Source organism: Drosophila mauritiana, chromosome 3L, assembly GCF_004382145.1.
Source record: "Drosophila mauritiana strain mau12 chromosome 3L, ASM438214v1, whole genome shotgun sequence".
Taxonomy (NCBI): domain Eukaryota; kingdom Metazoa; phylum Arthropoda; class Insecta; order Diptera; family Drosophilidae; genus Drosophila; species Drosophila mauritiana.
Window position 1 is genome coordinate 18770478 of NC_046669.1, and position 12085 is coordinate 18782562.

Consider the following 12085-nt stretch of genomic DNA (forward strand, 5'->3'; position numbering starts at 1 on the left):
TCCTGATACGAAATCGCTGTTCGTAACCGATTTCCACTTTCGATTGGCTAAATCCTCTGTTTCCCTAGCAACAAATGAACTTAATAAAATGTTTGTTAGTTGGCACACATTCAGCAGTTTGTTTGCCGTTGAAAGTTTATTGTTAAAGGGTTTAAAACAGGACCTACATAATGGAGGTGCTCGAAGAGGGAAACTTAATGGACCGAGTGCCCATTTTACTGCAGCGCGATCTCGAGTTTTACCAGGTGCAAAACCCTAATCCTGACATTGTTGGACATTACGTAACCCATCTCCATATAACAGACACATCAGCGGGTGCTCCAGGAACCAATTTGCTCCGGAGTTGTGGGTGGAAAGCTGGATTTTCCGCGTTACGCCTCCTTTGCGGCCATTAAATTAATAAGATGGTAACTACATTTATACTATATTTTTCACGGATTCCATTAATCTATTTATTTAGTAAAATAATAGTCAAATATAGAAGCGTATTTATTATTTCTTAGAATTGGTTGCAAAGTTAGTGGTCTTTAGTTTTGGTCCACAAAAAAGTTCGGGCAGATGAGTAGTATTGTGTGGTTCGTCCATACCATCATTGGTGCTGGAGGAGTAGATTACAGTACTGATCCATTGATGCAATTGCACCATATCGGTGTAAGATCGAGAGTTGGAGCAATTTTCCTTGACGGAGTTCGCGATGCCAAACAGAACTGTCCGGTTTGGAAGAATGTAGTCTATTTCACGGGTCAAGGCTGCGCCAGATGGTTCGTCACAGGTGTCCAAATCCTTGTGGCCGGCACAGAACTGACCCTTGTCCAGATTTCCGCATGCCTGCGGCATACGGACCACTGTTTTGGAGCTCAGCATAGGTGATATGTCCGAGTTCTTCCATGTAGTACCATTGAAATAGTCCAGTTTATCGGCGAACGTCTGCATCCGTGAGTCCAGGAGAATGCAGACCGGAATTATATGCTCTTTGTATATTACGGTTCGCAGCAGTTTCATTAGGCCAACGTTATTCGCCTGCGTTTCCGGATTAAAGTTGGCGTTTCTAAAGAATGCAGCAACTGCGTGGTCTTCTGCCAGCTCAGAACCTATTCTTCCGTACTCTCCCAAGCGTGCTCGAATAGCTCCATTGGAGCCACCACAATGTACATCTGTCAGGATAAACCGCTCGTGGATCAGGGTTCCTACGCAAACGATGCGTCCGGAATGGTGCAGGATGGCCGTCCAAGGACCCACTGCATATGGTGACAGGCCATCGCGTCTTTCTCCACAGATGTTCTCCAGGAATTGAGCCGTTCCGGATCCTGAAAAGAAAATCAGTAGACTTGTGAACACCGCAACAATTTCTAGTTCGCTGTACATTGCTTTTAAATCACACTGAAATTGAATCCGCTCGGAATCCTTTATAAATGCTTCTCGGGCTCTCTTTTTAAAACATTATCAGCCGTTTCAAGTTCTACATATACATTATATATAAAAATAGAATAATAAATATAGAAATAAATACTTATCAGCCACTGTAGAATGTCGATCCAGCATAAACTTCAAGTAAAAATTCTCTGATAACCTATTACAATCAATGCTGATTTTCTAGAAGAATTTGAAATTGTACACAGGTATTTCAGATCAAAATTAATTTTAAAATTCTTCAATTGTGCAGAAAACTAAACATTGTATTTTTTTAAAATATACATTTTTTATTTTCAATACGCCATTTAAATACTTCAGCTTTATAAATTAAAACGTTATGCGACGTACTATTGTTATCACAAGAATAACATTATCGCTTGCTTCGACTATTAGATACCCGTTACTCAGCTTATAGGAGTGCAAGGGACTCTTAATCTACAAATATTATTAATATACGACGGGCTGCGAGCTACTTTCACCAATTTGCTAAAAAAATAGTTAAAATTTAATTTTCGCATTTCGCAATAAAGGGTATATGATAGTTGGTCAACACGGCAATTAAACTGTAGATAACCAATGCATAAGAAACATTTTTCAACTTACTTAGGTGGGAAGATGAGTACTTTGCCTCGTACCGCAAGCCATCTGGACTTTTGCACACAGAAAAGGAGATGAACGAAGGAGATTTTGTAAGTTTAATTTATTTAAATAATTTTGGGATTTTTATTTAAGACGCTGTGTTTCTCAGTCTAGTGTCACCGTGAAGACCTCCGATCCGGATAAGTTCGTGCAGCTGGTCACGAAGTCGGCTGACTTGCTGTTGGAGCACATACATCGCCTCTCCCAGGAGTCCTTGGATCACGCCGACCTGTCTGTCCTCACAGCCACCATTGGGGCAGCATCGCTGGTCAAGAACTCGTTGAGTGTCTATATGCAGGCAGCTACCACTACCATATGTCCACCCAAGGGCGACGAAAAGGGTGGAGCACTCAAGCTCAGTTTCAAGCAGTATTCCCAGATGTCAGAGGCTCTGGCCGAACGACTTCTGGATCTCCATTGCCGGCTCCTTTTACTTTACATAATGCAGGATGCCGACTGTCTGCACTGGGAGGATACCCAACCGTTTTTCGAGTCCGAAAGGGGCTCCTATACCGTCCAGATGTGGTGGCATTACATGAGGGGTTCGCAAACCGATCTGTGGAATTCAGTGCCACCGAAAATGGCCCAAAAGATATTCGCTGGCATGTTGAACGAAACGCTGAGCGTCCTCACTGTCCGATACACTCAGATAGTAACCAGTGTGGCAAGATCGACGCTCCATCTGGTGGATATATGCAACATGTTGCTCTGCATCGCCGAACTGTTGCCCCACATCTGCGAGAGCGGCGAGGCCTATGTGGGACTTCAGCTCAGTAACCAGAGCGTTATCATAAGGGACGTCCACGCCAAGTGCAAGGAGCTCTTCTACTGCCTTCTCCTGAGAGGATCGCCATTGGGAGTGCTCTCCAAGGTATGAAGTTAGACTTCTCTGCATCTTTAAGATTTGTAAAATCTTTAATTAGAAATCATATACTAGTTCAAGATCCTTTGATTTTGCTTTTCAGGTTTTTCGCAAGGGATTGGACAACATGGAAATGTTTAGTTCCCGTCACGGATTGCCCAGTGCCTGGATCATCTTCGCCCTTCCCAGATACTTTCCCAAGGAGCAGTCCTGTCAGTGGGTCACCGAATTCTCCGATCTCTCTACCAACACAGCTATTTCTTTGGATTTGAGGGTTCTACTCGCTTTTCCCGAGGCAGATTGGTCCTATCTCTTAAAGATTCTACTGATGAGAGATGCCTATCTTACTGGCATTATAATGCGCCACCTGATGCAGTACTTGCCCTCATCGGAGAACTTCAAAAATGTGGCAAAGATATCGTTTACCAGTGCTGAGGGTGCCCCTCAAAAGTGCGAGGCATTTTTGTGTCGAGGAGAGTGCTTCAATGTCACAGATTCTATAGCTGGGGATATTGGTAAGATCTAGAATTGTGTTGTTTAGAATTTGATTTTTTAAATATATATTACTTCCATACAGATCCAGTTGGCCAGTCAAACTACCAGATCGTCCTATCTCTCACCTATTTGGTGGTAGCTGTTGGCAAGGCAGTAGACATCAAGTCCTGCTTGATCAAAACACTGGAGGAACACGCAATTGCAGGATGGAGTGATTGCCTGGACAAGCGACAGGTGTGGAACCAGAAGCGAACACCCTGGTTAGAAGCCATCATGCACTTCGTGTACCCTGTTTTGGATTGTGTGGTGGATATGTTGGTGAATGCCGTGGAGAATGGAGCCAGTATGTATCAGGCCATGTCCTTGGCCCTAACGTGTGTCTCTGAGATCTGGGATTGTCTGCCCGAGGGGCTGTACAAAATCGCCTCCTTGCTGCAGGACATCATTCCAGTATCGACCAGGCCGTTGGGAGATTCAGTGCTGTTGCAGGTGGTTTTTGCGGCACTCTATACAGAACTGATCAAAACAGCAGAGATGTATGAGCAGGGTGTGTAACCATTCCATAGATTTTACTTGATTTTTTTGGTTATTTATTTACATCTTATTCTGATTAGCTAAAGACCTGGACAAGGCTGCCATCTGTTACTCCATATCGGAGGCCATCTGCTCCATTGACGAGGATGACAAGCACACGGATCAGATCGAGCTATTTCTTAAACAGGCCAAGGAGAGTATCAACTTGGACACGGACTTCGGTGGAACTGCAGGCAGCAATAACCGAGGCGCTGGTGGAATGAGTGCCGTGAGTACCATCAAAATGGACGACCTGGCCCTGACCAACGCGGAGTCCGATCGCCTGAGCCACAGTCCACCCAACAACTATGCCATGGAACTGGATGTGGGAATCGCTGATTACATAGCAGAAGTCCTGGTCAGCGATGTTTTGACCACAAATATCGGGAAACAGGCCCTGAAAGTGGTGTACAACTATTTGAAGTTCAACAAGGACTGGCTGCTCGAGCAACTGGGAACGGGTGACAATGACCCCAGTCCTTTCCAGGGCATCCAGGGCCAGAATATCAAGGAGGCCAAGACTTCGGTGCTGAGGTCCATGTTCTTCATTGGGAACACCCCCTTCGACCAACTGCTAACGGGCTCTTTGAAAATCGACTACGTCAGTTGGTTGCAGATGCCGCTGTCCTTGAATCCGGAACGGACCTGGCTGCACTTAACCAGACGCTGCGATTTCCAGGAGGATGCCAAGCTGTCACTGCCCGAGGTGGCCATGGTGGCCGGGATTACCAAGATAATGAAGCGGCGCAAGGAGTTTCCCAAGTGAGCGGCGCGGAAAGCGTCATTAAGACGGGATGCACTTAAAAAAAAATAAATAGTTATGCAGCCACTATGCAAATGAGAAAGATTAGAAAAGCTATCAAAGTTAGGAAGGCACCAAACTGGATAAATAAAATATAAAGCCATTCTTAAATTGCTACAAAGTAATTAGCTTATATCGTCTACAAATATCTAAAAGATATTAGTAACAAAAACAATAAATGTTTATTGTAGCTTATATTTATTATTTTTAATTGTGTACAGCGTAAGACCAATTGCAAGCATAGAAGTCCTGTACAAACGACCCCAACTGCAGGAGGTGGTATCAAGGACGACCTTCAGAAGTATTTCGCTGGAATCCTCGAGCTGTTCCTCAAGGAAATTAACTTTTCCGAGTGTGGGGCAGCTGTGAATTATGTCGTTGATGGCGGCGGCGACAGTGGAGAGTTTCCTTGGGGGCGACGGCTGCCACTTTGGATGTCATTAACGCCGCATAATGCAAACAAGCCTGACGACAGACACCTTAGCAAATGCACAGGACAATAAGCGGAGGAGCTAAAAAAATATTTACTCGTGCTCCTCCTGAACCCCCCCATCCTGAATTTGGACCCCATTTAATGTATGAGGATGAGGGCGGTGTAGCAACCGAAAATGTTTTTGTCCACATTCTGCGTACTCACCCGCCTCTTGGCAATTGCTCAGCTTTGCTCCTGGCTGTCTTTTGAGCTTCTTTACGCCTCCCGCCACTCCGCTCCCCATTCAGCCAGTTATGAAAATTACTGAAACGTGGCCAAAGACGGGTGTGGGAATCCACAGGACCTGCAGGACGAGGGCACGCACACACAGAGCCGCTTCAGCAGTGGCAACAACATGAGGCAGTGGCTTCACACACAGGACAACGTGACAAATAAAATCAAGCTGGCTTTGAGCAATGGGCCAAGTATCCTGTTTTAGGCTTAAAACTCAAATATTTGTCAAATTTAAATATCTTCTTTATACTTGATTTATGAAGTGTATATTAATTAGCTTTTCATTGTGTATGGTAAAATAGTAGGCGAATTACACAGTTCCCACTTCTTTTACTTTTGGTAACATAAAATACTCAAGTAGGGGTATTCATTAAGGTGAGAATAAATTCTTAAAAAAAAAGTATTAGAAAAGGTAAGAAAATAACACAGAAAAATTACGTTCCCGCCCATGGTGCCTTCTTGTAAAAAACCGCAGGACTATAAAGACTGCCCCAATGCGCTACGCTACACAATAAATCGCTGGGAGGAAACACTTTAAATAAAACAAGAGATAAAACATACAAACTGTTCTAATTAATATACCGAAGACAAAAAATAATGAATCATTCATTTGAATTCTTTAATAATATTAACAATGTTATTCAAAAATGTTGTAGTATGAAAAATGAATAACCCAGTTAAATAACTTCTGATAGAAAGTAAAGAATTTTTGTAGTTAAAAATCAGCACTTTATCCTTGTTTTCAATCTATATATTTCAAGAGTCTAGTTTTAAAGAATTCTCATACTGCCAACGCCAAATAAGTTCTCAAATACAAATGATAGTGGATGTCAAAAACAGCTAACCAATTAAAAGCATCTTTAAAACAACATGGATATATTTGCGGTCTCCATAAATCTCAGCATTAAATCGCAAAAACGCATTTAAAAAGAAATAAACACTACTCGTGCGCTCTCGTAACAAATCAACTTAGCAGTTTCGAATGCAGCGCCGCCCCATTGGCTGGTATTTGGCTACAAAGTCAGTGGCAGTAGGAAAAGCTGTGGGAAAGGCAGCCTGAGCGGCGACTCTGGATCCTGACTCCGAAAATAGAAACGAATCCTGGCCGGTCCTTTCATTCAGTTTCATTCAGCTGGCGCCGCTGGAAGCGTGCGGACGTTCGTTGTTTAGAGCTCGGCCATAAAGTCGAGTGGCAAAGTGGCACTTGACAAAAATAAAAAAAGTTACAAACCTTCAACAACAATAAGAAAAATATTTAATAAAAAAAAAATATTATAGAGGGCACACAACGTGCGGGGGCAAAGTGCAAATGGTAACGGTAATTTGCAGACATTAGTTGCCACACACACACAAACGAACGGTGCGGTGATTAAAGGACATGGAAGGAGAGGTGCGAAAAATGTCACATTACGAATACGCAGTGTGTGCCCGAGTTAAATGGTGAAATTTAAAAGCTGTGCGAGCGCTGGAATTGAAAATGTTTGTCGCAAAGTTGTTTGGCCACTTAGTATGCCAGGCACGTAGTGCATTTTTGTGATGTGGATACGGCTCTTTGATTGTTTTATTAGCGATTCCCTTGGACAGGACCTAAAACGACAGTTTCGAATGAGAGTATTTAAAGTTATGGGAATTAGAATGTAGTATATTGAAAATATGAATTTAAATGAAAACTGAAGTTGTTCTGAAGTGAAAATTACAAACTATATAAAATAAATTGGATATGAATATATTGGAGCTTACACTTTAATCGAACATTTAAAGACTATTGCTCCGACTTTTGTCAACAGTGCCACTTAAGCAGCAATAAATAAGAAATTAACGGCAGGATTAAGCCGCATTTTTGGCGATTCATAAAATAATTATACCTATAAATAAATTAATTCATTAAATAAGTATATATATATATATATATATATATATACCAACCATGAGCCAGATGCAACTGCAATCGCAGCGCGTTCGCCGCGCCCGTCACCATCGCCGCAATCAGTCCGCAGAGCCGTGCGAGTGCCTTCGTCCTGTGATAAGGGTTTTTGGTCTGCTGACTTCATTCGGTAAGCTCAAGTGCGCGGAAATCCGAGCCAGTGGAATAAGACTTGTCGTTGCCGGTGCCCAGGTGACCCCCGTTTCGAGATAATGCCAATCTCGATACGGGGCTATGATGCATGTGCATGTGCATGCATTTATGTATGAATGTGCAATGCAATGCTTTTCTGGCCCTTGTTTGGAATGTTTACCCTTGACAAATCGTAGGAAAAATGTACTTGTGCATGGTAACCATTGCCTCAGGATATGTTGAGTGCTGTGGCTTATTATATTTCTTGGCACTGAATGGGAATCGCAAGACGAAGATGCTGAATGGGGACATGTTCTTATTGGCTGCCTTTATTGTTCCTTTCAATTCATATAATATTACTCTTTGAGCAATATTTTCATTGTACACAAAGGTTCTGCATTTGTTCGAGTAGACTGGCAAAATAAATGTACATAAAAGGAAATGGTTTTCCATATTCGCAGAGCACAAAAATGTGCTTTAATGAACAGGATATTTGATCTAATGTAATTTTGTAAAATAAATAAATTCCATCCAAAACAACTGAAATTCAAGTTTAGCTTAACAATTAAACAGAACACAGAGAGTAAATTGGTAGAGGATTAATTTACCTTTTTTTCCGTCATTTAATTACAATTCAATTATGCTTTTTTTGTACTACCCAGCTTTGTGTTACATTTTTTCCGCTTAAATTGAGGCAATAATTTTAGATTGGCAGCCTGAAATTTAATGGCATTTCGTTTGTCAATTTACGAAGTCAAATTTAATTTATTAAGCAGGCAAGGAAAAGCGAAGCAAAAACTTAATAAATAAGGTTTCATTTTTTCATTCTATATCTGCATTCTAATCTGCGAAAATGCAATCACATTTTTTCATCCCAATTTTTCGGCCATCTGGCGGAGTTATCAAAGTTGGCTTAAACGCTTATCGTGGCCAATCATAACGATTTTCCGCCACCATCTGACATTTCCCTAATGCGCTTAAGATAGTGCACCGCCGTTTTTTTTACAGAATTTGATAAATCGCCCAGCTGCAGGCCAGCAAAAACTTCGGGTCAAGTTCAAACTAATTTCTTTGCAAATTGTTTTGGGGTCCATCATGGGTGCAGTGGCACGCAGGAAAACAAAGTATAAAATCTCTGTAGTTCATAAGCTCCGCATTATGGGGTTCCGGGTAAGAGGGGGATGGGGTTTCCCAAGGAAACTCTCTGGCAGAGCCATTAACAAGGCATTGGCCTCTATGCAGCTTGCAGCTCACGACTGGCATCCTGTGCCAAGAGCACAGAGTTTTCCCAGCCCGATTTTCCCCTTATCAGCAACTTTTCCATACGGTCGACAATGAGCTGTGTTGTTAGCCTCTTGGCGCCAGCCATTCGCCAAGTTTTCCCCTTGCCCGGCATCTATTTTTCCCCCCGCCGCTTTCAATTATCCTGATAATTTTTGCATGTTTTTTCGATTTCCGCTTTTTCAATTTTTATCTCCGTTGACAGCATTTAATGTAATTGGTTTGGTTTCGGTTCTGCAGTTGTGCTTAAATATGGGGCATACATATATCTAACTGGCTAATCTGATTGGTTTTTCGCGACTAGGCATAATAAAATCAACTTAATTAGATTATATTTTTATGGACCACTGGGCGTGGTGGCTCCATAACCACGGCTAACCATATCTTATACATTCAAAGTGGATTTGGCTAAGACAAAATGTGAAGTGGAACGAACCATAATGTGGTTAGAATATGAATACTGCGGAGGCCTGTTCCACAAAAATATAGAAAATATAGAGAAGTAGATAAGTAACCTTTTAAGTTATAGAATTTAAGTTCGTTGCGAATATTAAATTTTATTTCAAAGTCATATTACAAACCTAAATATTATTTATTATCATTTTTATTTTGAAATTTGTTGGGCTTACTTAAAATGCTTTCTTTCAAATGATGTAAGCTTCAACAAAATTGCCATAAACTTCTTGAGCTCACCTCGTTTCCATTCATTGGTTTTGTATTACATTTTATGGCCAAAGCGTGGTAAACAAAAAAGCCCCAGCTCAATAAATATGCTTATAAATATATTTGCCTAGACAAACTCACAATATTTTGTAGGCTCGTTCAAGGATAACACTCCTCGTTTCAACCCGCCAAAAAGGACCCCCCGCACCGAACCTTTCCTAAGCCATTTTTCATTTCAGTTATCTGCGGCGTTGGCGTTGATGTCTACATGCATGGCTATCAGGCCGGTCTTTATATAGTGTAAGTCACGGATCTAAATATCCCCATAAATATACTAATTTCTGGTTAGTTTTTCAGCCGTGCTGGTAATGTTCATTGAGATCAAGTGGCTTGTGACTATCTTCCTGCAACTTCAGTGCGCAGAGTAAGAAAACTATTCAAGATTCCTAAATTATATATATATATTTATAAAAATATTATTTTTTTTATTTAAATATTATATTATTTATTATTATTTTAATAAAATATTATTAAAAATAAATTAAATATTTTATTATTACAAACTATTATTTATAATAGACTTGTACAGTTGTACAAAAAGATAATCACTATACTATAGTATCGTATACTATACTAATGCCTTTGCTCAGATTTTTCTATAAACCTTTTTCTCTGTTCACATATCTATGGATTCAATTTGTTTCAGGGATAATTACCAGCGGAGGTCCTGCAGCTGCTTGGCCTGCTGGCGACTTTCAGCGATTTGTGGCGGCTGGCGACCCACTCCTGTTTATGCGGTCATCGGCATCTGCCTGATCCTGTATCCCCACAATCTGTGGCTGAGTTATGTGGCCGGAATGTTCCTGATACTCCTCGGACTCCTCAGACTGTGCACGCTGCTCCGGTTCAGCGCCTCGAAGGAGGAGGGCCTCCTGCCGCAGTGTGACTTTGAAAAGTGATGCCAGCCAACGAATGTCTGTGTTATTTGTTTCTAATGTCTGTTTGTTTTGCGATGATAGGGTCTCGAGCTTTGTGGATACCATGGAAGATGATTTCGCGGAGATTGGTGCCTCGCATGCGGGATTGGATGAGGAAGCGGAGGAGGAGGGCGACGACCACACTGCCATAGACGATGATGTTTGCTAATAGTTTAAGCCAGCTTTTCTGCCTAATGTAATGTGAGATTTTAAACGACTTAACAGATGTCTAATAATATACAGTTTATAAAGAGGTTTCGATTTAAACGCTGCATGGTATACTATTATGGGTAATCTCTTAGAAAAGTATCTCTTTTGATCATCTGTTCATTCCTTTGGAGAAAAACGTAAGTCCGAATCGTAACACAAAAATCCAAAGTAAGCCCACATTTTGTATAATTTTTCTACCCATTTGTAAACATAGCAAACTCTCTAATGCCTGAAATATTAAAAAAGAGAATTTTCCAAAAGAATTCATCTGATAGTCGAGTATCTTCTTTTTCCCTCCATAATGAATTATCAAAGCTATTTCGTTTTAAATACTGTTATTTTAATTTCGTCTTTTATTGCTTTTTGTGCTAAACGGATTTCTGCGTTCACTAAAGGCCAAAATGAAGGGCTGGTCGTCGAATTCTTCTGGTCTTATTAGACCAAACGAACGCTCATTGCCGTAGTCATAGTCCTCCTCATCATAGTAGTTATCGTAGTGCCTATGGGGTCCTTTTGGGCCACCATGTGGTGGTGGAGGCGGAGGTGGGGGATAGGGATACGGCGGATATGAACCTCCGGGATATCCAGGAGGACCCTGAGGACCAGGTTGGCCTGGCATTCCAGGCATGCCGTGGTGGCCCTTATCTCCTCGCGGTCCCTTCTCGCCGGGGTCACCCTTGGATCCCTTGAGGCCGGGATAGCCCTTCTGTCCCGGCAGTCCCGGTGGACCAGGTGGACCTGGAGGACCGGGAGGACAGCGACATGGCTGTGGCTGAGGATATGGATACGGATAGCTTGACGGATAGTGTGGCGTATGATGGTGATGATGATCGTGATCCTCCTCTATGATCACCTCCTGTGGCGGCGCCGGAGCGGGACTTCCAGTTTGGAGGGTGATCAGTCGGGGCACAGAGGCATCATCCTTGGCGAAGACTCCACCGAGAACTGAAAGTAGTGCCACCAACAGAATACTCCAGTTCGCAGAGCGAACTTCCAGATTCGACGACATGCTGTAAACTAACGAAAATCAGATCGCAGTCACTTCTTTTATGTGGACAAATGCGTCTGAAAAATGGCAATAGAGGAGAATCATTCAAACTCCCGTTAAGATAGCTCATTTGAGATTTATATGTCTTGTCTTACGATCGCATTATATTTGTATCGTATGCTAATTTCTCTTGTTTAATAAACCAAGCCATTTATTTATAAAGTATCTGATTTGCATAATATTCAATGAATGAGCCGAGTTCTTAGGCTGATGAAAGAACTTTCACACCAAATGGATGTCGGACTTTGTGATTGAGCCATGAAAAGTGAATTCTTGTATGCTAGGATGGCTCAAAAAACAGGTATGTATATCATTCATTTCTGTGTGTAAAAATAACAAATTTTAAATGGAACCAGAGCA

At 41.7% G+C, this 12085-nt stretch overlaps 4 protein-coding genes across 4 annotated transcripts; 2 read left to right on the top strand and 2 right to left on the bottom strand.

The window, feature by feature from the left end:
• The first annotated feature begins 170 nt into the window (after nt 1-170).
• LOC117140147 lies at nt 171-4748 on the top strand. The gene is made up of 7 exons (XM_033302915.1): nt 171-245; nt 304-407; nt 2021-2102; nt 2162-2923; nt 3018-3429; nt 3492-3956; nt 4024-4748. The coding sequence occupies exons 1-7, from the start codon at nt 171-173 to the stop codon at nt 4746-4748; spliced, it is 2625 nt and encodes an 874-aa protein (XP_033158806.1).
• LOC117140146 (chymotrypsin-like protease CTRL-1) lies at nt 439-1365 on the bottom strand. Its single transcript, XM_033302914.1, has one exon. The coding sequence runs from the start codon at nt 1363-1365 to the stop codon at nt 493-495; it is 873 nt and encodes a 290-aa protein (XP_033158805.1). The 3' UTR covers nt 439-492.
• Nucleotides 4749-7417: 2669 nt separating the features above from the next.
• LOC117140963 lies at nt 7418-10679 on the top strand. The gene is made up of 5 exons (XM_033304186.1): nt 7418-7544; nt 9730-9790; nt 9840-9914; nt 10197-10445; nt 10510-10679. The coding sequence occupies exons 1-5, from the start codon at nt 7418-7420 to the stop codon at nt 10634-10636; spliced, it is 639 nt and encodes a 212-aa protein (XP_033160077.1). The 3' UTR covers nt 10637-10679.
• Nucleotides 10680-11017: 338 nt separating this feature from the next.
• Nucleotides 11018-11995, bottom strand: LOC117141123 (cuticle collagen 14). The gene has a single exon (XM_033304447.1). It carries the CDS (start codon nt 11684-11686, stop codon nt 11018-11020), a length of 669 nt encoding a protein of 222 aa, XP_033160338.1. The 5' UTR covers nt 11687-11995.
• Between the last annotated feature and the right edge of the window lie 90 nt (nt 11996-12085).

Coding starts and splice junctions, on each gene's coding strand:
- LOC117140147 (XM_033302915.1), top strand. CDS start 171: ATGGAGGTGCTCGAAGAGGGAAACTTAATGGACCGAGTGCCCATTTTA. Junction 246..303: donor GCGATCTCGAGTTTTACCAG/GTGCAAAACCCT, acceptor TCCATATAACAG/ACACATCAGCGGGTGCTCCA. Junction 408..2,020: donor GCCATTAAATTAATAAGATG/GTAACTACATTT, acceptor CAACTTACTTAG/GTGGGAAGATGAGTACTTTG.
- LOC117140146 (XM_033302914.1), bottom strand. CDS start 1,365: ATGTACAGCGAACTAGAAATTGTTGCGGTGTTCACAAGTCTACTGATT.
- LOC117140963 (XM_033304186.1), top strand. CDS start 7,418: ATGAGCCAGATGCAACTGCAATCGCAGCGCGTTCGCCGCGCCCGTCAC. Junction 7,545..9,729: donor TGGTCTGCTGACTTCATTCG/GTAAGCTCAAGT, acceptor TTTTCATTTCAG/TTATCTGCGGCGTTGGCGTT. Junction 9,915..10,196: donor CTGCAACTTCAGTGCGCAGA/GTAAGAAAACTA, acceptor AATTTGTTTCAG/GGATAATTACCAGCGGAGGT.
- LOC117141123 (XM_033304447.1), bottom strand. CDS start 11,686: ATGTCGTCGAATCTGGAAGTTCGCTCTGCGAACTGGAGTATTCTGTTG.